General features: G+C 35.1%; 1 protein-coding gene across 17 annotated transcripts in view; it reads right to left on the bottom strand.

Moving 5' to 3' along the window:
- The window catches only part of LOC114329291 (hornerin-like), a 174,259-nt gene that overhangs the window by 23,651 nt on the left and 126,807 nt on the right, over nt 1–23,801 (bottom strand). The window contains exons 3-4 of one of the 17 annotated variants that reach the window (XM_050642595.1): nt 7,998–12,266; nt 1,312–5,984 (exon numbers count right to left, since the gene is read on the bottom strand). In XM_050642595.1, coding sequence (XP_050498552.1) covers nt 1,312–5,984; nt 7,998–12,266 — 8,942 coding nt within the window. Of the gene's footprint in view, nt 1–1,311; nt 12,267–23,801 lie in introns of all 17 variants that reach the window. The other 16 variants (XM_050642582.1, XM_050642586.1, XM_050642584.1 and 13 more) reach the window with 16 other exon arrangements.

Below are 23,801 nucleotides of genomic sequence, written 5' to 3'. Positions count from 1 at the left end.
TGGAGATTTACCGAAATCGAAGGTAATAGTTGATTTTTACCTTCAGTGACTGCACTATAGAAAGAAAATGGCAATTCAATAATTGAGATGCGTATATTTTGCAAGCTCATAAATTATTAAACGATATGTAGTCGCCAAATAATTAATTTAAATTATTTTAAGAACAACTCTCTCTTAAGCCGGGAATATGGGGTCGTTTTCTTGCGAAGGGGTTGTAGCTCTATAATCGAAAGACGCGTGATTTAAGAGTTTATTCTTAGAATATAAGCTATACGAATTAAACTACTATTAACTTTTTTGTAAAAACTTAAAGTTTTTCAGTGATTTACAAAAAACCTTTTCAAAACATGCATTTTTTCACAAATAATTAAAATCTTTGATCTTTAATAACTTAAAAAGTATTGACTTATTTTATTAACTTTATATAATAAATTTTGCTTTTAATTTGTTCTTTTATTGATTTGTGCATTTATTTTTTATAAAATAATTTTCACCCCCGAGAAGGGGCGGTATCCACCCTCAGGGTAAAGGCGCAAGGTGGTACCATGTCACCTTTGTTTCTTGACGTATCCTCTAACTACTGACCAATTTTCGTGAAAATCGATGAAGGTTCACCGAAATTGAAGGTAATCGTTGATTTTTACCTTCAGTGACTGCACTATACAAAATAAATTGCAATTTACTATCTAAATGCGCGTAATTTGGAAGCTTATAAAGTATTAAATGATATGTAGTCGCCAAATAATTAGTTTAATGCATTTTAAGTACAACTTTCTCTTAAGCCGGGAAGATAGGGTGGTTTTCTTGCGAAGGGGTTGTAGCTCAATAATCGAAATGCTCTTGATTTAATAGTTTATTCTTAGAGTATATAAGCTATATGAATTATATCCGCAATACGATATATTTTAAGTTTTCTCAGCATCTTTCTTTTAAGTTAAATTAATTAAAGGGTTGTTTGGGGGTGAAGGGGATGAGCTCAAAAATCGAAACTATATAATTTCAAGAGCTCATAACTAGCTCGTAATTCTGCCGCAAAAACCGATCCAATATTCCTATTTTTAAGTAGTGGGGGGGGGGCTGACTCAGCCCCCCCCCACTAGGGTATTAAATTCCTGCTCAGTGGAACGAACTCAAAATTTTTAGTTTGCGGAATATGAGAGCTCATAAATAGCTCATAATTCAGGGCTATTTGTTTTTTAATTTTTGCAAGTGGGGGGGGGGCAGCTCAACACGGGTCTCTTTGTCGCTCTCTCATTTACCATTCATGTCTAAAAATACAATTGTATTGATCTAAAATAATTAGTGACTTACTTGTTGGTTATTTCCTTGATTGTTGTTTTGATTTGTTCCACTACCGGTATTTTGTTGATTATTTCCATTCGATCCAGTCCCTTGTTGATTGTTGTTTTGATTCGAACCATCACCAACGTTTTGTTGGTTATTATTATTCGATCCGCTACCTTGTTGATTATTTTGTTGACTGGAATTATCACCTGTGTTTTGTTGATTGTTGTGGTTAGAACCACTTCCACTTTGATTATTTTGTTGGTTGGATCCGTCGCCTGCATTTTGTTGATTGTTTTGATTTGATCCGTTAGTCTGTTGATTATTGTTTTGGTTTGATCCGTCACCTACGTTTTGTTGGTTGTTACTATTACTGGATCCACCGCCTTGATTATTCTGCTGATTGGAATTATTTCCGGCATTTTGTTGATTGTTTTGATTTGATCCATCACCTACATTCTGTTGGTTATTACCATTGGATGTGCCACCTTGATTGTTCTGCTGATTAGAATTATTTCCGGTATTTTGTTGAGTGTTTTGATTTGAACCAGTACTTTGCTGATTGTTCTGATTTGATCCGTTACCAGTGTTTTGTTGGTTATTACTATTCGTTCCACCACCTTGCTGATTATTTTGTTGACTAGAATTATCACCCGTATTTTGTTGATTATTATTATTAGATCCATTTCCTCCTTGATTATTTTGTTGACTTGATCCGTCTCCTGCATTTTGTTGATTGTTCTCATTTGATCCGTTACTTTGTTGGTTATTATCTTGGTCGGAATTAGTGCCTATATTTTGTTGGTTGTTGCTATTGTTGGAACCATTTTGTTGGTTACTACTGTTTTGGTTATTGTTATTGGAATTTGGTTGTCCACATTTTCCTGTAACTGCAAATGGCCAGTTACACGAAAGATTTGTTTCATCCCAAACAGTTCCTTCGGGGCAAGTAAATTCATACTTGTCGTATCCGCCTTTACCATTGTTAACACATCTATAGAATTTTTTACAATCATCATCGTCTTTTGCAAAACCTTCTTTAACACATTTTTTATTTGTAACTAATCCAGTATTGCTTGAATTATTTGGTTTTTGTGTTACCTGTTGATTGTTATTACCGGAACCTTGTTGATTTTGACTACCGCTGCCATTTTGATTTTGATTCCCACCATCCTGTTGGTTTTGGTTTCCAGATCCTTGTTGGTTTTGGTTGCCACTTCCTTGTTGATTTTGATTTTGATTACCATTGCCCTGTTGATTTTGGTTTCCATTTCCTTGTTGATTTTGGTTATTACCACCCTCTTGATTTTGATTATCGGAGCTTTGTTGATTTTGGTTATTATAATTCTGTTGATTTTGATTGTTACCACCTTGCTGATTTTGATTGCCTGATTCCTGTTGGTTTTGGTTATCACCGCCCTGTTGGTTTTGATTACCACTACCCTGTTGGTTTTGATTGCCAGAACCTTGTTGATTTTGATTTCCATTACCTTGTTGATTTTGATTTCCGGATCCCTGTTGATTTTGATTATTGCCTTCACTTCCTTCGTTCGACGGTGACTGCGAGGGTTGTGAACATTTTCCAGTTACTGCTGAAGGATAATTACAAGCAAGTGCATTTTGGTCCCAAACTGTTCCTTCGGCGCAAGTAAATTCATATTTGGTGTATTGACCTTTTCCATCACTTACACATCTATAAAATTTTTTACAGTCATTTTCATCTTTAGCAAAACCTTCCTTAATACATTTATTGTTAGAAATTTGTCCAGAATTTTGATTATTTAAACCTTGTTGATTTTGGTTGCCAGAACCTTGTTGATTTTGGTTACTACCGCTCTGTTGATTCTGGTTGTTGGAACCTTGTTGGTTTTGGTTATGACCATTCTGTTGATTTTGGTTTCCACCTCCCCCTTGGTTTTGGTTTCCAGATCCTGATTGATTTTGGTTGCCAGAACCTTGTTGATTTTGGTTGCCAGAACCTTGTTGATTTTGGTTACTTCCGTGCTGTTGATTTTGGTTCCCACCTCCCTGCTGATTTTGGTTGCCAGAACCTTGTTGATTTTGGTTACTACCGTTCTGTTGATTTTGGTTGTTGGAACCTTGTTGGTTTTGTTCTTGACCATTCTGTTGATTTTGGTTTCCACCGTTCTGTTGATTTTGGTTTCCATTTCCTTGTTGATTTTGGTTACCACTGCCTTGTTGGTTTTGATTATTTGCATCGGATAATGGCTGTGATGATTGTGAGCATTCGCCAGTTACTGCTGAGGGATAGTTACACGCAAGCGTATTTTGGTCCCAAACAGTTCCTTCACCGCAAGTAAACTCATATTTGATGTATTGGCCTTTACCATCACTTACACATCTGTAAAATTTCTTACAGTCCTTTTCGTCTTTAGCAAATCCTTCTTTAACACATTTGTTGTTAGAAACTTGACCGGAATTTTGTGGCTTAGTTGTATTTTGTTGATTTTGATTGCTGCTTTGTTGATTTTGGTTACCATTACCCTGTTGGTTTTGGTTATCCCCGTTCTGTTGGTTTTGATTTCCGGAACCTTGTTGATTTTGGTTTACATTACTTTGTTGGTTTTGGTTATTACCGCCCTGTTGGTTTTGATTGGCAGTTCCTTGTTGATTTTGGTTTCCATTGTTACCAGATCCTTGTTGATTTTGGTGTCCATTGTTTTGTTGGTTTTGGCTATGGCTACCCTGTTGGTTTTGATTTCCAGAACCTTGTTGATTTTGATTACCATTTCCCTGTTGGTTTTGGTTGCCAGAACCTTGTTGATTTTGATTATTATTACTAGATCCTTGTTGGTCACCGTTAGATTGTGACTGAGAGGATTGTGAACATTCGCCAGTTACTGCTGAAGGATAATTACAAGCAAGTGCATCTTGATCCCAAACCGTTCCTTCAGCGCAACTAAATTCATATTTTATATATTGCCCTTTACCATCACTAACACATCTATAAAATTTCTTACAGTCTTTTTCATCTTTAGCAAATCCTTCTTTAATACATTTATTGTTAGAAATTTGTCCAGAGTTTTGCTGTTCAGTTGTAGTTTGTTGGTGACCAGATCCTTGTTGATTTTGGTTTCCATTGCCTTGTTGATTTTGGTTAGTACCGTTCTGTTGATTTTGGTTACTACCGCCCTGTTGATTTTGGTTGCCAGAGCTTTGTTGATTTTGGTTGTTACCATTCTGTTGATTTTGATTATTGCCACTTCCCTGTTGGTTTTGATTGCCTGATCCTTGTTGGTTCTGGTTATTACCACCCTGTTGGTTTTGGTTTTGGTTGCCAGTACCTTGTTGACTTTGATTTCCATTGCCTTGTTGATTTTGATTAGTACCGCCCTGTTGATTTTGGTTGCCAGAGCTTTGTTGATTTTGGTTGTTACCATTCTGTTGATTTTGATTATGTTGGTTTTGATTACCTGATCCTTGTTGGTTCTGGTTATTACCACCCTGTTGGTTTTGGTTTTGGTTGTCAGTACCTTGTTGGTTCTGGTTACCATTACCTTGTTGGTTTTGGTTTACAGAGCCCTGTTGATTTTGATTATTGCCTTCGCCTTCTCCGTTAGATTGTGACTGTGATGGTTGTGAACATTTACCAGTTACAGCTGAGGGATAATTACAAGCAAGTGCATTTTGATCCCAAACGGTTCCTTCAGCACAACTAAATTCATATTTTATATATTGCCCTTTACCATCACTAACACATCTATAAAATTTCTTACAGTCTTTTTCGTCATTAGCAAATCCTTCTTTAACACATTTATTGTTAGAAATTTGTCCAGAATTTTGTTGCTCAGTTGTAGTTTGTTGCTGATTTTGATTACCGGAACCTTGCTGGTTCTGATTACCGTTACCCTGTTGATTTTGGCCGCCAGATCCTTGTTGATTTTGATTTCCGTTTACTTGTTGATTTTGGTTATTGCCATTTTGTTGATTTTGATTACTACCTTCCTGTTGGTTTTGATTGCCAGAACCTTGTTGGTTTTGGTTATTACCCCCCTGTTGGTTTTGGTTTCCATTATTCTCTTGGTTTTGATTACCGGAGCCTTGTTGACTTTGGTTAGTACCATTTTGTTGATTTTGATTGCCCGACCCTTGTTGATTTTGATTTTCACTGCCTTGTTGATTTTGGTTTCCACCGCCTTGTTGATTTTGGTTTCCACCGCCTTGTTGATTTTGGTTGCCAGAACCTTGTTGATTTTGGTCACCGTTACCTTGTTGATTTTGATTACTTGATCCTTGTTGATTTTGGTTACCGGATCCCTGCTGGTTTTGGTTATTGCCTTCGCTTTCTCCGTTAGGTTGTGACTGCGATGGTTGTGAACATTTACCCGTTACTGCGGAGGGATAATTACAAGAAAGTGCATTTTGATCCCAAACGGTTCCTTCAGCGCAACTAAATTCATATTTTATATATTGCCCTTTACCATCATTAACACATCTATAAAATTTCCTACAGTCCTTTTCATCATTAGCAAATCCTTCTTTAACACATTTATTGTTAGAAATTTGTCCAGAATTTTGCTGTTCAGTTGTAGTTTGTTGCTGATTTTGATTACCGGAACTTTGTTGGTTTTGATTATCGCTAACTTGTTGATTTTGGTCGCCAGATCCTTGTTGATTTTGATTTCCGTTGCCTTGTTGATTTTGGTTGTTACCATTTTGTTGGTTTTGATTGCCCGAACCTTGTTGGTTTTGGTTGTCGCCTCCCTGTTGGTTTTGGTTGCCATTACCCTGTTGGTTTTGATTACCGGAACCTTGTTGACTTTGGTTAGAACCATTTTGTTGATTTTGATTGCCCGATCCTTGTTGATTTTGATTTTCATTGCCTTGTTGATTTTGGTTTCCACCGCCTTGTTGATTTTGGTTTCCACCGCCTTGTTGATTTTGGTTTCCACCACCCTGTTGATTTTGGTTGCCAGAACCTTGTTGATTTTGATTAGTTGTTCCTTGTTGATTTTGATTTGCGGATCCCTGTTGGTTTTGGTTATTGCCTTCGCTTTCTCCGTTAGATTGTGACTGCGATGGTTGTGCACATTTACCAGTTACGGCTGAGGGATAATTACAAGCTAGTGCATTTTGATCCCAAACGGTTCCTTCAGCGCAACTAAATTCATATTTTATATATTGCCCTTTACCATCACTAACACATCTATAAAATTTCTTACAGTCTTTTTCATCATTACCAAATCCTTCTTTAACACATTTATTGTTGAAAATTTGTCCGGAATTTTGCTGTTCAGTTGTAGTTTGTTGCTGATTTTGATTACCGGAACTTTGTTGGTTTTGATTACCGCTACCTTGTTGATTTTGGTCGCCAGATCCTTGTTGATTTTGATTTCCGTTGCCTTGTTGATTTTGGTTGTTGCCATTTTGTTGGTTTTGATTGCCCGAACCTTGTTGGTTTTGGTTGTCGCCTCCCTGTTGGTTTTGGTTGCCATTACCCTGTTGGTTTTGATTACCGGAACCTTGTTGACTTTGATTAGTACCATTTTGTTGATTTTGATTGCCCGATCCTTGTTGATTTTGATTTTCATTGCCTTGTTGATTTTGGTTTCCACCGCCTTGTTGATTTTGGTTGCCAGAACCTTGTTGATTTTGGTCACCGTTACCTTGTTGATTTTGATTACTTGATCCTTGTTGATTTTGGTTACCGGATCCCTGCTGGTTTTGGTTATTGCCTTCGCTTTCTCCGTTAGGTTGTGACTGCGATGGTTGTGAACATTTACCCGTTACTGCGGAGGGATAATTACAAGAAAGTGCATTTTGATCCCAAACGGTTCCTTCAGCGCAACTAAATTCATATTTTATATATTGCCCTTTACCATCATTAACACATCTATAAAATTTCCTACAGTCCTTTTCATCATTAGCAAATCCTTCTTTAACACATTTATTGTTAGAAATTTGTCCAGAATTTTGCTGTTCAGTTGTAGTTTGTTGCTGATTTTGATTACCGGAACTTTGTTGGTTTTGATTATCGCTAACTTGTTGATTTTGGTCGCCAGATCCTTGTTGATTTTGATTTCCGTTGCCTTGTTGATTTTGGTTGTTACCATTTTGTTGGTTTTGATTGCCCGAACCTTGTTGGTTTTGGTTGTCGCCTCCCTGTTGGTTTTGGTTGCCATTACCCTGTTGGTTTTGATTACCGGAACCTTGTTGACTTTGGTTAGAACCATTTTGTTGATTTTGATTGCCCGATCCTTGTTGATTTTGATTTTCATTGCCTTGTTGATTTTGGTTTCCACCGCCTTGTTGATTTTGGTTTCCACCGCCTTGTTGATTTTGGTTTCCACCACCCTGTTGATTTTGGTTGCCAGAACCTTGTTGATTTTGATTAGTTGTTCCTTGTTGATTTTGATTTGCGGATCCCTGTTGGTTTTGGTTATTGCCTTCGCTTTCTCCGTTAGATTGTGACTGCGATGGTTGTGCACATTTACCAGTTACGGCTGAGGGATAATTACAAGCTAGTGCATTTTGATCCCAAACGGTTCCTTCAGCGCAACTAAATTCATATTTTATATATTGCCCTTTACCATCACTAACACATCTATAAAATTTCTTACAGTCTTTTTCATCATTACCAAATCCTTCTTTAACACATTTATTGTTGAAAATTTGTCCGGAATTTTGCTGTTCAGTTGTAGTTTGTTGCTGATTTTGATTACCGGAACTTTGTTGGTTTTGATTACCGCTACCTTGTTGATTTTGGTCGCCAGATCCTTGTTGATTTTGATTTCCGTTGCCTTGTTGATTTTGGTTGTTGCCATTTTGTTGGTTTTGATTGCCCGAACCTTGTTGGTTTTGGTTGTCGCCTCCCTGTTGGTTTTGGTTGCCATTACCCTGTTGGTTTTGATTACCGGAACCTTGTTGACTTTGATTAGTACCATTTTGTTGATTTTGATTGCCCGATCCTTGTTGATTTTGATTTTCATTGCCTTGTTGATTTTGGTTTCCACCGCCTTGTTGATTTTGGTTGCCAGAACCTTGTTGATTTTGGTCACCGTTACCTTGTTGATTTTGATTACTGGATCCTTGTTGGTTTTGGTTTCCGGATCCCTGCTGGTTTTGGTTATTGCCTTCGCTTTCTACGTTAGATTGTGACTGCGATGGTTGTGAACATTTTCCAGTTACTGCTGAGGGATAATTACAAGCAAGTGCATTTTGATCCCAAACGGTTCCTTCAGGGCAACTAAATTCATATTTTATGTATTGCCCTTTACCATCACTAACACATCTATAAAATTTCTTACAGTCTTTTTCATCATTAGCAAATCCTTCTTTAACACATGTATTGTTAGAAATTTGTCCAGAATTTTGCTGCTCAGTTGTAGTCTGTTGCTGATTTTGATTACCGGAACCTTGCTGGTTTTGACTACCTTGTTCAGTTTGGTCGCCAGATCCTTGTTGATTTTGATTTCCGTTGCCTTGTTGATTTTGGTTATTGCCATTTTGATTGCTACCACTCTGTTGGTTTTGATTGCCCGAACCTTGTTGGTTTTGGTTATTACCACTCTGTTGGTTTTGGTTGCCATTACCCTGTTGGTTTTGATTACCGGAACCTTGTTGACTTTGGTTAGTACCGTTTTGTTGATTTTGATTGCCCGATCCTTGTTGATTTTGATTTTCACTGCCTTGTTGATTTTGATTTCCACTACCTTGTTGATTTTGGTTTCCACCGCCTTGCTGATTTTGGTTGCCAGAACCTTGTTGATTTTGATCACCATTACCTTGTTGATTTTGATTACTGGATCCTTGTTGATTTTGATTTCCGTCACTTTGTTGGTTTTGATTAGTGCCTACACCTGTCCCAGTAGGCTGTGAGCATTTTCCAGTTACTGCCGAGGGATAGTTACAAGAAAGCGAAGATTGATCCCAAACAGTTCCTTCAGCACAAGAAAATTCATATTTGATAAATTGTCCTTTACCATCACTTACACATCTGTAAAATTTCTTACAATCTTTTTCGTCGTTAGCAAAACCTTCTTTAATACATTTATTGTTAGAAATTTGGCCAGAATGGTCTTCATTCGAGCTTTGCTGATTCTGATTACTTTGTTGATTCTGATTCGAGCCTAATGCATTTTGTTGATTTTGTTGGTTTTGATTTGTTGAAGAGCCTGAAGAGTTTTGTTGATTCTGTTGATTCTGATTGGAAGTGTTAGAACCTTGTTGGTTCTGTTGATTTTGACTTGAACCTGACGAATTTTGTTGATTTTGTTGATTCTGATTAGATGTTGAGCCTTGCTGGTTTTGTTGATTTTGAGATGATCCTGAGGAGTTTTGCTGATTTTGTTGATTTTGGTTTGAGGAAGTGCTTGAAGAACCTTGTTGATTCTGTTGATTCTGATTTGACGAGGAACCTTGCTGGTTTTGCTGATTTGATGCATTTGATCCCTGACTTCCTGAACTTTGTTGGTTTTGTTGATTATTATTGGATGAACTAGATCCCTGTTGGCTACCTGAACTTTGTTGGTTCTGTTGATTTTGATTGGAAGAACTTGACCCCTGTTGATTTCCAGAACTCGTGGGGCCAGTAGGCTGTGGATGTGTGGGCGTGGACTGTGAGCATTTTCCAGTTACTGCCGACGGATAGTTACAAGAAAGCGAAGTTTGGTCCCAAACAGTTCCATCGGCACAAGAAAATTCATATTTGATAAATTGCCCTTTACCATCACTTACACACCTGTAAAATTTCTTACAATCATTTTCGTCGTTAGCAAAACCTTCTTTAATACATTTATTGTTAGAAATTTGGCCAGAATGGTCTTCATTCGAGCTTTGCTGATTCTGATTACTTTGTTGATTCTGATTCGAGCCTAATGCATTTTGTTGATTTTGTTGGTTTTGATTTGTTGAAGAGCCTGAAGTGTTTTGTTGATTTTGCTGATTCTGGTTGGAATTGTTAGAGCCCTGTTGGTTCTGATTAGATGTTGAACCTTGCTGATTTTGTTGATTTTGAGATGATCCTGAGGAGTTTTGCTGATTTTGTTGATTTTGGTTAGAGGAGGTGCTTGAAGAACCTTGTTGATTCTGTTGATTCTGATTTGACGAGGATCCTTGCTGATTTGATGCATTTGACCCCTGTTGACTTCCTGAACTTTGTTGGTTTTGTTGATTGTTACTAGATGAACTAGATCCTTGTTGGCTTCCTGAACTTTGTTGGTTTTGTTGATTTTGATTAGAGGAGCTTGTCCCCTGTTGACTTCCTGCATTTTGTTGATTTTGCTGATTGTTATTTGATGAACTTGAGCCTTGTTGACTACCTGTATTTTGTTGGTTTTGTTGATTTTGATTTGAGGAACTTGAAGAGGAAGAACCTGAACTTTGTTGGTTTTGTTGATTGTTGCTAGATGAACTGGATCCTTGTTGACTTCCTGAGGAACTTGTTCCCTGTTGAGTTCCAGAACTTTGTTGGTTTTGTTGATTTTGATTGGAGGAGCTTGAGGAAGAGGAACTTGAAGACGAAGAATTTGAACTCTGTTGGTTTTGTTGATTGTTGCTAGATGGACTAGATCCTTGTTGACTTCCTGAACTTTGTTGGTTTTGCTGATTTTGATTAGAAGAACTTGACCCCTGTTGATTTCCAGAATTTTGTTGGTTTTGTTGATTGTTACTAGATGAACTAGATCCTTGTTGGCTACCTGAACTTTGTTGGTTCTGTTGATTTTGATTAGAAGAATTTGATCCTTGTTGACTTCCTGCATTTTGTTGATTTTGCTGATTGTTATTAGATGAACTTGAGCCTTGTTGACTACCTGAACTTTGTTGGTTTTGTTGATTTTGATTGGAGGAACTTGAGGAAGAGGAACTTGAGGAAGAAGAATTTGAACTTTGTTGGTTTTGTTGATTGTTGCTAGATGAACTAGATCCTTGTTGACTTCCTGAACTTTGTTGGTTTTGCTGATTTTGGTTAGAAGAACTTGACCCCTGTAGATTTCCAGAATTTTGTTGGTTTTGTTGATTGTTACTAGATGAACCAGACCCTTGTTGGCTACCTGAACTTTGTTGGTTCTGTTGATTTTGATTAGAAGAATTTGACCCTTGTTGACTTCCAGAACTTTGTTGGTTTTGTTGATTGCCACTAGATGAACTAGATCCTTGTTGACTTCCTGAATTTTGTTGGTTTTGTTGATTTTGATTTAAGGATGAACTGCTTCCTTGGTTAGAACTTGACGAATTTTGCCCTGTGAAATTTGATGCATTTGAACCACTTTGGTTATTGTTTTGTTGAGAGTTGCTATTGGAGGAGGAACTACTACTACTGGAACTAGAACTACTGCTACTACTGCTGGAAGAGGTATTATTAAAACTACTGCTACTACTGGTAGAATTCTGAAAGCTTTGCTGGGATGAGGATGAAGAATTTTGACGAGAGGAAGTAAAATTATGTACATTGTTGCTTGAAGCTCTAACAAGAATGGGCGTTGTACCTTGTTCTTCTAGACAATTTGGTCTATTTGCTGCTGCTGGAAAATTACAGGACGATATTTGTGGGTCCCATACGGTACCTGTACCACAACTAAATTCATATCTGATAAAACTTCCTTGGCCATTGGATACGCATCTGTAAAACTTTTTACAGTCTTTGGAATCCCCTACAAAGCCTTCCTGTGAGCATACACCTGTAAGCTGGTTAGAATAATCGACCGTTGCTTGGGTTACAGCAACTGTTACATATGTAGAGGATTGAATTGGTACTGATACAGGTTTGTATATTTCCTCAATAGCATTTCCTCCACATTCTTCTCTACTGCTAGCGTAAGGATAATTGCAGGTGGTTGTAGCGGGATCAAAAACTGTTCCTTCGCCGCACTCAAAACGTATGGGTGTGTAACCACCTTTGCCGTTACCTATACATCGGTAAAGCACCTTGCAATTATGTGGATCTGCGTTGAATCCTTCTTTAGTACAGACGAAATTAGAATAAGGAAGAGCTTGTCTTTCTTGTGGATTTGAATCTGCATCTGAAAAAAGGAGAAATCTTTATAAGATAATTTTTAATAAGAAAATCGCTAAGTATGCTTATTAAAGACTCGACAAACGAACAAAAAATAGAGTTATATTATTAAATGTTTCATTTATTTATTATTTGATTGAACATGAGCCTTTTTGGACTTTTATTTCCTTATCTGCTTCTTCTGTCCTCTTTTGGTGTATTCTGATCTGTCCAAAAAGAGTTTTCAAGATTTCCATTAAAATTTAAAATTATTAGCAAGTTCTTGGTAAAAGACACATTAATAGATATAAATCGCTCCCAAGCCGAAGAACTTCATGGTTATGTACAGATTTGAAGGACAAATGTAAAGCAAAAAAAGCTTACCTAAAATACGATAAATAAGAAGAATAAAAAAAGATCACTGGGAATTTTATTCGAAAGAAATGGAACAGGATTTTTATCTAGAGTAAAGCAAATAACTGAGGAATCACTAGACCACTAGAGTATTATAATAGACCAGCATTTCTATGTCTGATTGACTTGAAGAAAGCATTTGACAGAATATAAGTCAAAGATATAATCCATCTTCTGTATAATAGAGAAGTTCCCCAGGTATCATAAAAACTATTGAAAACATCTACCAAAACAACAAAATAGAAGTCAAAATAGATGGATAACTTACAGAACCTATAGACATAGGCAGCGGAATAAAACAGGGAGAATTATTGAGTGCTATGCTCTTCAATTTAATCATAGATGAAATAATCAAAAGTGTCAACAAATGAAGAGGATACAGAAATGGGAAACAAAAATACTCTGTTACGCAGACTACGTAATATGGCTCGAGATGAAGACAGTCTGATTAGATTAGGTCACAGAGTTAACATAAGAGCAAAAGAATTCAATACGACAATTTCATCTCAGAAAACTAAAACAATAGTAATCAGTAAAAAACCAATCAGATATAGAATAGAAATTGATGGCATCGGTATTGAACAAGTAATGGAAATAAAATAGCTTGAAATTACACTGTCCAGCTACGGAGACCTGGACAAAGAAGTGAGAAATCAAGAAAGTGAATCGCTTTATGGTAAATCTGATATATTAACAATGAGGTGAAGTCAAGAATTTATAACGCCAGTGTATGACCAATAATGACATCTGCATCAGAAACAATAACCGATACAGTCACAACACAAAGACTACTAGAAACAGCAGAGATGAGGGTACTGAGAGGAATTACAAGAAATATGCTAGGAGATTGAAAGAGGAGTGAAGATATTCCATGAAAATATAACGTACAGTGTACAAACGGATGACACTAAATAGAAAAAAAATGGAATAACCTCATAAGCAGAATGGGGAAAAAATAGCAAGAGATAAATCACCAATTAGACTTGCAACTTTTTGCATTTTGTTCAGGATGATGTCAGGAAAAATATCTACTATGGAAAAATAAGTGGAAATCCACAGTTGCAATTAAAAGTGTATAAAATGCATCAAAAATTGCATAAACATGTCAAAATGTGTGTATTAAGGACCAGATTGTTACTCGCTGGGTTTTTGGGGTAGCTGAAGACGAATACGCCATCAGAACCGGCCACCGGAGCACCTGGTGCCCAGTTTCACTGCTAAGGTAGGTCATCTGCAGTTTCGAGGGTTTTCGGTACTAAACTGATGCAAACAGATTACTCGGGGGTTTTTGGGGTCGCTGAACAAGAATACGCAATCAGATCTGACCTTCGGTGCACCCGATGCCCAAAAAGCTTACAAACTCCATAAGATAACATGCCTGAGCAGTAACTATGGGCACCAGGTGGTCCGGGGTGTCGGTTTTGATGGTGTATTCGTATTAAGCGACCCCAAAAACCGCATAGAAACCTATTTACATGACCTTAAGGCCATAAACCTTCTAAACTCCTGAAAATGACGTGCCTTATCAGTTACTGCGGGCACCCGGTGCTCCAGAGGTTAGTTCTGACGGTGTATTCGTGTTCAGGGCCCCTAAAACTCCTCGTGTAAACCATTTGCATTAATTTAGGGCCGAAATCGCTGAGACTACAGAAGATGACGTGACCTTAAACACCATGTGCTCCAGGTGTCGGTTCTGATGGCATATTCGTTTTCAGCAACCCCAAAAACTGCCCGAGTAATCTATTTGCATCAATTTAATGTCGAAAATCCTCGAAACTCCAGAAGATGACGTGCTTTAGCAGTGACCCTGGGCACTAGGTGTTCCGGATGTCGGTTCTGATTCTGATAATCGATTTATTTCGGTGTTTTTAATGCTAAATGCCCTCGTCTAAATCGGTAGAAGTATCGGTCGACCGCTCAAAAGATGGTGTGACAACCTTCCATAGAGGTATCAATTGCTTATAACTAGGAAGAAGAAGAAGAAGGAGAAAATCAGTAGTAAGGATGCAGCTCAAGATTCCTTCTTTATTATATTATACTAGATATGTAAATTTGCCGACTTTTTCCTTTCATTGATCAGTATTATGTTATCTTAATGTATATTTTTTGTTATAATTTGGATTTTCGGCGTTTCTTCAAAGACCAACCATGTCGGAGTAATATCTATACTAAAATCACAATAAAGATGCACTAGAAATAAAAACCAAGACACGATCACGTTGAATGTTACGAGGAGTACTCTCGAATTATAATTTACAATGTATAAACTTTATAAATCATGATTTGGGATTTACAATGTACATATATACATTGTAAATCATAATTGGGGAGCGCTCCTTGTAACAGTCAATGTATCTTGGTTTGTTTATTTTTAGTGCATCTTTATTGTGATTTTAGTATAGCACATACGTATTTAAATATCTGTCATAATACCTATCAACTTCTCATAAATCAAATATAATTTGTAGCATCATTTATAAGTACCTATGTATTTCAAACAATTTTCGTGATTTAAAGAACGCATTTGTTGTAAAACGTTTACGGACAGATTCTAGTAATTTTTCAAAATTGTGCATGATTTATTACTGCCACTAGAACCAGAAGAGTAAGCGTAGCACAAACACTTACATTCAATTACAATGTTTAAAGTGTAAGTGAAGCACCAGAGATCCCCTTTAACAAATTTAAACTGTCTCCTTTTATGGGAAATGTGAAATATATGATCTGGTTCGGTAACAGTTTATTGAATACAGGTTCCATTGGCAGATTTATGGGCCTCGTCTCTAAAAGTACCAAGTGTTGTAGAGTTCGTGAGGGAATGTCCCTGAACAGTCAATAAACTGAACATTCAGTTAGTACGTTTGGATGCATAATCTCTAATAAAAATTTACTATACCGTAAGAAATGTTTTGAGAAAATATCCTGTATTTATCCATGATTTAGTTAGCAGTGAATATTCGTGAAGGGTATATATCGCTTGTTTCACACACTAAAAATTTTGAAGGTGGATGGTTAAAATCAATGTTGAAATGCACATAGTGGCTCGAGCAATCATATGGAATCTTTCTCCCTTCACCGCTTGAAACGTTGGTTACATTCTTAGGGTATAAATACAAAATGTGTCGTTAAAAAAATGGAGAATACAATTTCAGGTGCATTTCGTAACACAAAGACTTAAGGCAAGCATGTTCTTTATCCCCAACTCTATTCAAAATCTATATTCAAGAAGTATTTAACAACTGGAGGAGAAAATGTACAAGGGTGGAAATATAATTTGGGAACAAGTACATAACATTTTTTTTCTCAAACGATACACTTTTCTCTGTGCATTAATTTAGTTCCACTTTTCTCAATGATAGTCCTTATAAAATGTGCTAATAATAATGCAAAGTTTCGCCACTTCACATATTATGATCGTTTCTCGTATCTCCTCCAAGTATTTGCACACAGTAAGAATACGCCTCCTAGTAGTAGGCAACCAATTGTTCAGACGCGTACTATTGGTGAACGACATTTATTTTTGTAAATTTTAATTTTGATCGAGAGTAGTTGATGATTATAGTTTTCTAGTAATAAAAATAAAAAGTAGTAGAAAAAGGTAGTATTCTACACGCATATAATGGTCATTACTCACACTGATGAATACATGCTCGTTGAATAGTAGGTAGGTACATACCTATAGGTACTATTTTTTATGTAATTAAAATAAAATTACATACAAATGTTTGGATTATACATATATTTGTAAATTTATTCCTACCAATTATGCAATTTCAATACACTGCTAAATAGACCAGGGAACACCCTCTAGTTTTTAATTTCTATATTGTCGATAGAACTACTATTATTATTTCAGGTTCGTTGCTGTCATTATTTGGCACGATTGCAATATGTAATGTGTTGTCATTTGGAATGTTGTAGATACTTTTAAACTAATTCATCCATTCTTCTTCTTCTTTACGTGCCATCTCCGCGACGAAGGTTGGCAATCATCATTGCTATTCTCACTTTTGACACTACAGCCCGAAAGAGTTCAGTTGAGCTGCATCCAAACCATTCTCTGAGATTTCTCAGCCAGGGCATTTTTCTCCTACCTATGCTGCGCCTTCCTTGAATCTTTCCCTGCATAATTAATTTTAGGAGTTCATATCTCTCACCACGTGTTATATGACCCAAGTATTGAAGTTTTCTTATTTTGATGGAATCCAGTATCTCCCTGCTGTTCTGTATCCTCCTTAATACTTCCTCCTTGGTTATTCTGTCTGTCCAGGAGATTCTCAGCATTCTTCGATACGTCCACATCTCAAATGCTTCCAATCTATTGAGGCATTGTTTATTGAGAGTCCATGTCTCCACACCATACAAAAGAACAGAAAATACATAACATTTTATACTCGCTTTCTAAGATTTAGGCTGAGGTCTCTACTACACAATATTTGTTTCATATTAGTGAATGCACTTCTAGCCTTTTCTATTCTAATTCCGATTTCTTTGGTATAATCGTTTGTTTCACTAATGTTCGTCCCTAAATAGTTATAATTCTGAACTCGTTCTATCGTCTTATTATTTACGTGTAGATTGATGTTTCTAATATTTTTCTTTGATATAACCATGAATTTCGTTTTATTTATGTTTAGTGACAGACCAAATTCTTCACTTGCTGCAACAACCTTATTTAAAATTCTTTGTAGATCTGTAATAGTTTCTGCTATTAGTATTGTGTCATCGGCGTATCTAATTTCACATATGGGTAGGCCATTTATTTTTATGCCTGCTACTTCATCTTCTAATGCTTTTTTGAATATTTCTTCTGAGTATGCATTAAACAGTGATGGCGACAAGACACAGCCCTGTCTAACGCCTCTTTTGATTTTTATTTTATTGGTGTTTAAATTATTTATTCTTATGACAGCTTCTTGTTCATAATACAGAATATTTATAATTCTTATATCCCGTGTGTCGAAGTTCTTTGTTCTCAGTAGTTTTATTAACGGATTATGTTATTTCCATTCATCCATGTTATATTATAATTTCTATTTCCTTCGTAATTCTGTTCTTTTCTGCTTCGTCGAATATTCAAAACCTTTGTCTCTTCACGAGATTTGAACTCAATATTTGTTGAAGTTATACTTCTTTAGGCGCGATTGAGAGTAAAATTTCATAATACTGCGTGCGTGCGCACACAGACAGTACGGCGTTTAGTTGCTAAATCTTTCAAGTTATGTATAAATATATAGAAAAGGTGTGAACAGAATATATTAGTGTTTTTAGTAAATATATTTATTATAATTTTTGTGTCTTTGGATTTGTCTTCCTCAGGAGTAAGATGAGTACAGTGGAACCCCGTTAACTCGGATTAATCGGGACCGCGGCCGATCCGGGTTATCGAAAATTCGGGTTAGCCGGAGAAAATGGTAAAAATTATTAAAATATGGTATGTTTACAGATAAACTCCGTTATAATTGGCACACAGACACTTGTAAACCACGTTCGCGTTCCACACATACAAAGCGTCGTCGAGAGTCTCATTTTTAGCTTTCTTAGCTTTACACCGATTGTCCAAACTGTCTTTTGTTATCATTTTGAAACAAAAACAACATTTTAAGTTTTATTGCCATTACGTAGACGCAAACACAAAATCTGAATATATTTACGAACAATGCGACTTTACTACACACACAATACCGTCTCGCAACGAGAACGAACTTATGTTATTTAATAAGAGTGAAGACTAAGACCATTGTTTGAAAAATAATTTTTTAATAGTCTTTTCTAAACAATGCTAGACAGTTTCAAGTAAATAAAGGATTTTACTACAGATGCCTGTTGGTTTCGATAACACGACAAAGAGCGTTGTCTGCCATGCCAGTTATTTTTACTAAGGTATATTATGTATCAAATTACACAAATACGCATTATCTCTCATTGTATAATGTGTTTGACATTGAAAATTGAAACGAATGAACTACATATGGAATTCGCTAAAGCGACAAATTTTTACGAAGAAAGTTTATTATGATAAATAAAATTAGCCTGAAAAATATAAGATATTATAGTATTCCAACAATATGTTTATAAGGAAAGATAAAAGAAAATATTTTAAGATGTTGAAAAGAAATTGGAAAATCCAGCATAAAGGACATACATTTTTATTGTTGTAATGTTTGTCTGATAAAAATCGGTCCGGGTTAGCCGGACTTCCGGGTTATCGGGGGCCGACTTATCGGGGTTCCACTGTATTATTAAAACATTTTATTGTATATTTTCTTCACCTTGTCTGTTTGTTACCGTGAATTGTCATTAGGTACGTCCGAACCGATACAGACAGTCCTCGTAGCGTATTTGGTATAGCATTCGGCTAGAGATCGAGAGGTCTTGAGTTCGAATCCGGAGCACAAAATTAGTTTGGTGTTTAAAAAAGATGAAAACAAACTGTTTAAAGTATATTTATTTTTAAGAAATCATATAATAGAAGTATAACTTCTTACGTGCGTACAAAGTACACACACATTCTTTTTTGTTGTTGTCCTATTTGTCCGATTTCTAATTTGTAGTTATCTGCTTTCGTTCAATGTTGTCCCCTGTGCTATGGTTTTTATTGTGTATTTTATTAGGTATATTTCCTTTTATTTTCTTTCTGGCCGTTTTCCATAATACAGTTTTGTATAATCTTTAAATTGATTCTCAGCCATTCAATATTGCATGCAGTGGTGCAATTGGAGGTTTTTGCTTTTCCCGCATGCTTGCGGTTCGGTGCGATTGTCTTCGGTATATGGGTTTCTCGTAATATACGTTTGATTGTCTGTCTTGCAACACTATAATCACATAAATCCGAGATAAGTTCATCCCATCTGTGGTTTCTGCAGATTAATTATTGACCAAATTTTGCGTGGGTAACAAAATCTGTCTGGTTGAAGTGAGATGCAGAGTAAATTATGGTAGTACGGTTCTATTTTAATTACCCAATCTTTTTTCCATCAGGAATTTATGACAAATTTGGATTGTAGGGTTGGAGGGGGCACAGGGGACCGGTGGGACACATAGGTCCATCCATTTTGTTTCATTACAGGTAGCCCCACCTTTTGGATATAACCAAAAATAGCAAGATAGTCGTGCACTTCGTATTCTATTTCAGTTGCAACATTGTCGTAGTAGTGTGAAGGTCACTGTGAAAAAAATATTAATTTTGAAGGTGAGTGATGTAATATTCTATATCTAAATTAGGTGTGATTACCCTGTAATTGTTTATTAACCCATTATGTATCTTCCATTATACCCAACAAAACCACGAATATTTTACTATTGAACACGCTGATAATACTAGATGTAAACAAACGTTGAGTCGTGTAGCGGCAATTTCAAATTCATTTGTTACGTTGGGACACAAAGGTCCTCTTGCGGTCCTCTGTGCCACACAGGTGGTTTTGAGTGCCCCAAAATTATTTTATTCATTTATTATTTAATTATTTATATTATCATATACGTTTGTTGTTTTTAGATGGTACGAAACTACATAAAGAAAAGACCAGAACCTTCGTGGACGGAAGAAACTATGATAAAAGCATTGGAAGTGATAAAACATTTGATTCGAAAAATAAACAGTAAAAATTAATATTTGTTTTCTAACTGTAAAGTTTCTAAACTATATAATTTCTACAAACACTATTATGAGCTTATTTTGTCAAAAGTACTTCAAAATTAATTATTAGAAGCACGGTCCTATGTGCCCCAGTACTGAGGGGCACAGAGGACCAGTGTTGACCATAAAAAAATGGCTGTAATTTTTTGTGACTATTCGTAATATCAAATTTATGCTTGGAAATCATTAAAGTAATGTATGTACTAGAGATAGTTAAGTTTACTGATTTTTTGTAATTTTATTTTAGAAAATATACATGAAATTTCCTTAAGCGGTCCCCTGTGCCCCCTCCTCCCTCCCCTGGAAACGAAGCCGAAAAAGTACTAGAAAAATTACTGTTCTGGCTGCTAGTTTTTAACTGGAATATCTGGAGGAAATCAATAGAAAAGGCGCACCATCTCGAGATATCTAAATTGTTTCTGCGTCATGGTTGTCATTAACATTTAAGAAAAAATAATATTTTTCATTCACTTCAATTTTGTGTGCATTGTAGATGGAAACGTTCAGCAGACGACTTTCTTGAAAATACTTTAAAAATGAGATTTTTTACATTAAAATATGTTTATAAACATAAAAGTTATTGCAAATTAAATCCAAAAGTAAGCATTTTTCCAATTGTTTATAAATTATTATTTTGTTTTATTTCGCTTTAAACGACTCGACGGCTAAGGCCATTGGCATGTTGCGGTTGATTTCGCCATCAGATTATAGTGTAATGTAGTGTATGTGTTGAGTAAATGTCTTGTTACTTAGTAAAGTCGACTTCATTCTCTTTACAAAGAGACTCTAATTGTATCCGAACGTTTGCCGTCCCTCCAGTGAGTGCCTATCACACAATTATTACAATAAGCAATAGAAATATTTAAAGGTACATTCCATGTCAAATCACTCAGGCAGAAAATTTTGGATCTCCGATTTGTCTGAAAATTGGTATATAGCTTCTGCGGGACGTAAAAATCAGATATTTAAGGTCAAAAAATCTTCTTCTTTTTTTCTCAAAATGTTATTTTATGCGATTTTACAGTAATTTGGTGTTTATTTAAACAAATATGCATTTTCTGTCGTAAAGTATCAATGAAAAACATAATATTTTAATAGAAAGGAATCAAAAATGTCATTATATGGCATTATAACAAGTTATTTTGAATCAAAACAAGTTTTTGATCAAATTTTATAGTGTAAAAAACGTTAAAATACCGTTTTTTTACATTTTCCTCCATTCCCAAAATACATCATCATCGATTTGGCTGAAAAGCCCACAGATATCCAAAAGATAGGACTTTAAGTGGTTAGAAGGATTTGAATTTTATTGCAATACCAAAAAAGTTACATGTAGTAATATCAGACTCAAAAGTATATATTAGTCCAGTCGGGATAGCATTTGACCTTGAATGCCGAGCTGCCCAAAATTTTATTTTTCTGATCTTTAGGGGAGTCAATAGTAGCCTAAATTTAAAATCACGAATGAATTTCTCCGTTACGTTAGCCGCCATCTTGATTTTAAAGGAGAACCTGTTTTGCTCAATATCTCCGTCATTTTTAACTTTTCGACAAAAATGGTAGGAACTGAAATTGTTCCAAATAAATCCTATTTACAATTACTACAATTTCTTTTTAACAATTTTTGTCGTGAGGTCGATATTTTTGAGTTAATTGTACTTACAGTAGACGCCTATATTTTTGACTATAATATTGCATGTAACTTTTTTGGTATTGTGATATAACTCAAATCCTTCTCACCACTTAAAGTCCTATATTTTGTCTATCTGTGCGCAAATTTTCAGCCAAATCGATTATAATGTATTTTGGGAATGGAGAACAATGTAAAAAACGGTATTTTAACGTTTTCTACACCATAAAATTTGATCAAAAGCTTGTTTTGAATCAAAGTAACTTGTTATAATGCCATATAATGACATTTTTGAGTCCTTTCTATTAAAATATTATGTTTTTCATTGATACTTTACGACAGGAAATGCAAATTTGTTTAAATAAACACCAAATCACTGTAAAGTTGCATAAAATAACATTTTGAAAAAAAAAAAGAAGATTTTTTGACCTTAAATATCTTATTTTTACGTCCCGCAGGAGCTATATACCAATTTTCAGACAAATCGGAGGTCCAAAATTATTTTTGCTCCAAAATTGAGTGATTTGAAATGGAATGACCCTAAAACACTTTTTACCATATGGGTTATTATGTAGTTATAATATGTGCAAAAGAGTAGTTTTTAAAAAATTACACTAATTTGTTTATAACATTTGAGAAAAAAGATGTAATTTTCAAATTAGCTGACTGTAGGTACAGGGGCTTTGTCAATATTTTGAAGGGCTTTTTTCGTTTCATTCTCTTCATAAGTTGCAATTTTTATATATACAGTATGTCCCTGTAAGTTGCATCCATATGGAAAACTTTTTTATTATTAATTTTACGAAGAAAAGTTTTTCTTCATAAAAAGCTGTGCATGGTCCAAAACCTATGATTTAACCATCAAATATCAAATTTTTGGAATATTATACGAGGTATGTCAAAAAGTTTGAATTTCACTCAAGAGTAAAGTAGCTTTATTTTTCACAATATTGAAAATTGCTATTATGAAAAGTTGTTTGGAATTAAAACTATATTCTAATATGCAATTATATCATTCTAATTGAATTTTTTTTTGAAAAATTATGGAAAACTAACATTATTTTCAGTTATTTCAATTCTGATATCTCTTTTATTATTAATTTTACGATAAAAAGTGATTCTTAATAAAAAGTTCTGCATGGTCTAAAACCTAAAATACAACCATCTTATATCAAATGTCAATTTTATACGAGGTATGTCAAAAAATATGAATTTCGCTCAAGAGTAAAATACCTAAGTACCTTTATTTTTCACAATATCGAAAATTGTTATTATGAAAAGTTATTAAGAATTAAAAACTATGTTTCAGTATGTAATTACATTCTTCTTATTGAAATATTCTGAACTATAAAGGTACATTACTTTTTATCTAAATTTATCTTTTTTGACATACCTCGTATAAAATTGATAAAATTTGATACAAGATTGTTGTATTTTAGGTTTTAGACCATGCAGAACTTTTTATTGAGAATAACTTTCTTCGTAAAATTAATAATAAAAGAGTTATCAGAATTGAAATAACAGATATTAATGTTCTTATCCATAATTTTTCAAAAAAAAATTGTTCAATTACAAAGATGTAATTGCATATTAGAATATAGTTTTTAATTCCAAACAACTTTTCATAATAGCAGTTTTCAATATTCAAACTTTTTGACATATCTCGTATAATATTTATAAAATTTAATATCTGATGATTGAATCTTAGGTTTTGGACTATGCAGAGCTTTTTATGAGGAATCACTTTTTTTCGTAAAATTAATAATAAAAAAGTTTTCCATATGGATACAACATACAGGGACATACTGTATATACACCGTTTTTAGGCGTCAACGCCCCTCCGGTAGGGATCTATGGAGGAGTGTCACCGAGTCGCAAGC

This window comes from Diabrotica virgifera, chromosome 2 (genome assembly GCF_917563875.1).
Source record: "Diabrotica virgifera virgifera chromosome 2, PGI_DIABVI_V3a".
NCBI classification, from domain to species: domain Eukaryota; kingdom Metazoa; phylum Arthropoda; class Insecta; order Coleoptera; family Chrysomelidae; genus Diabrotica; species Diabrotica virgifera.
Note: the sequence above shows the minus strand (reverse complement) of the source record. Positions and strands in the feature narration are given on the sequence as shown.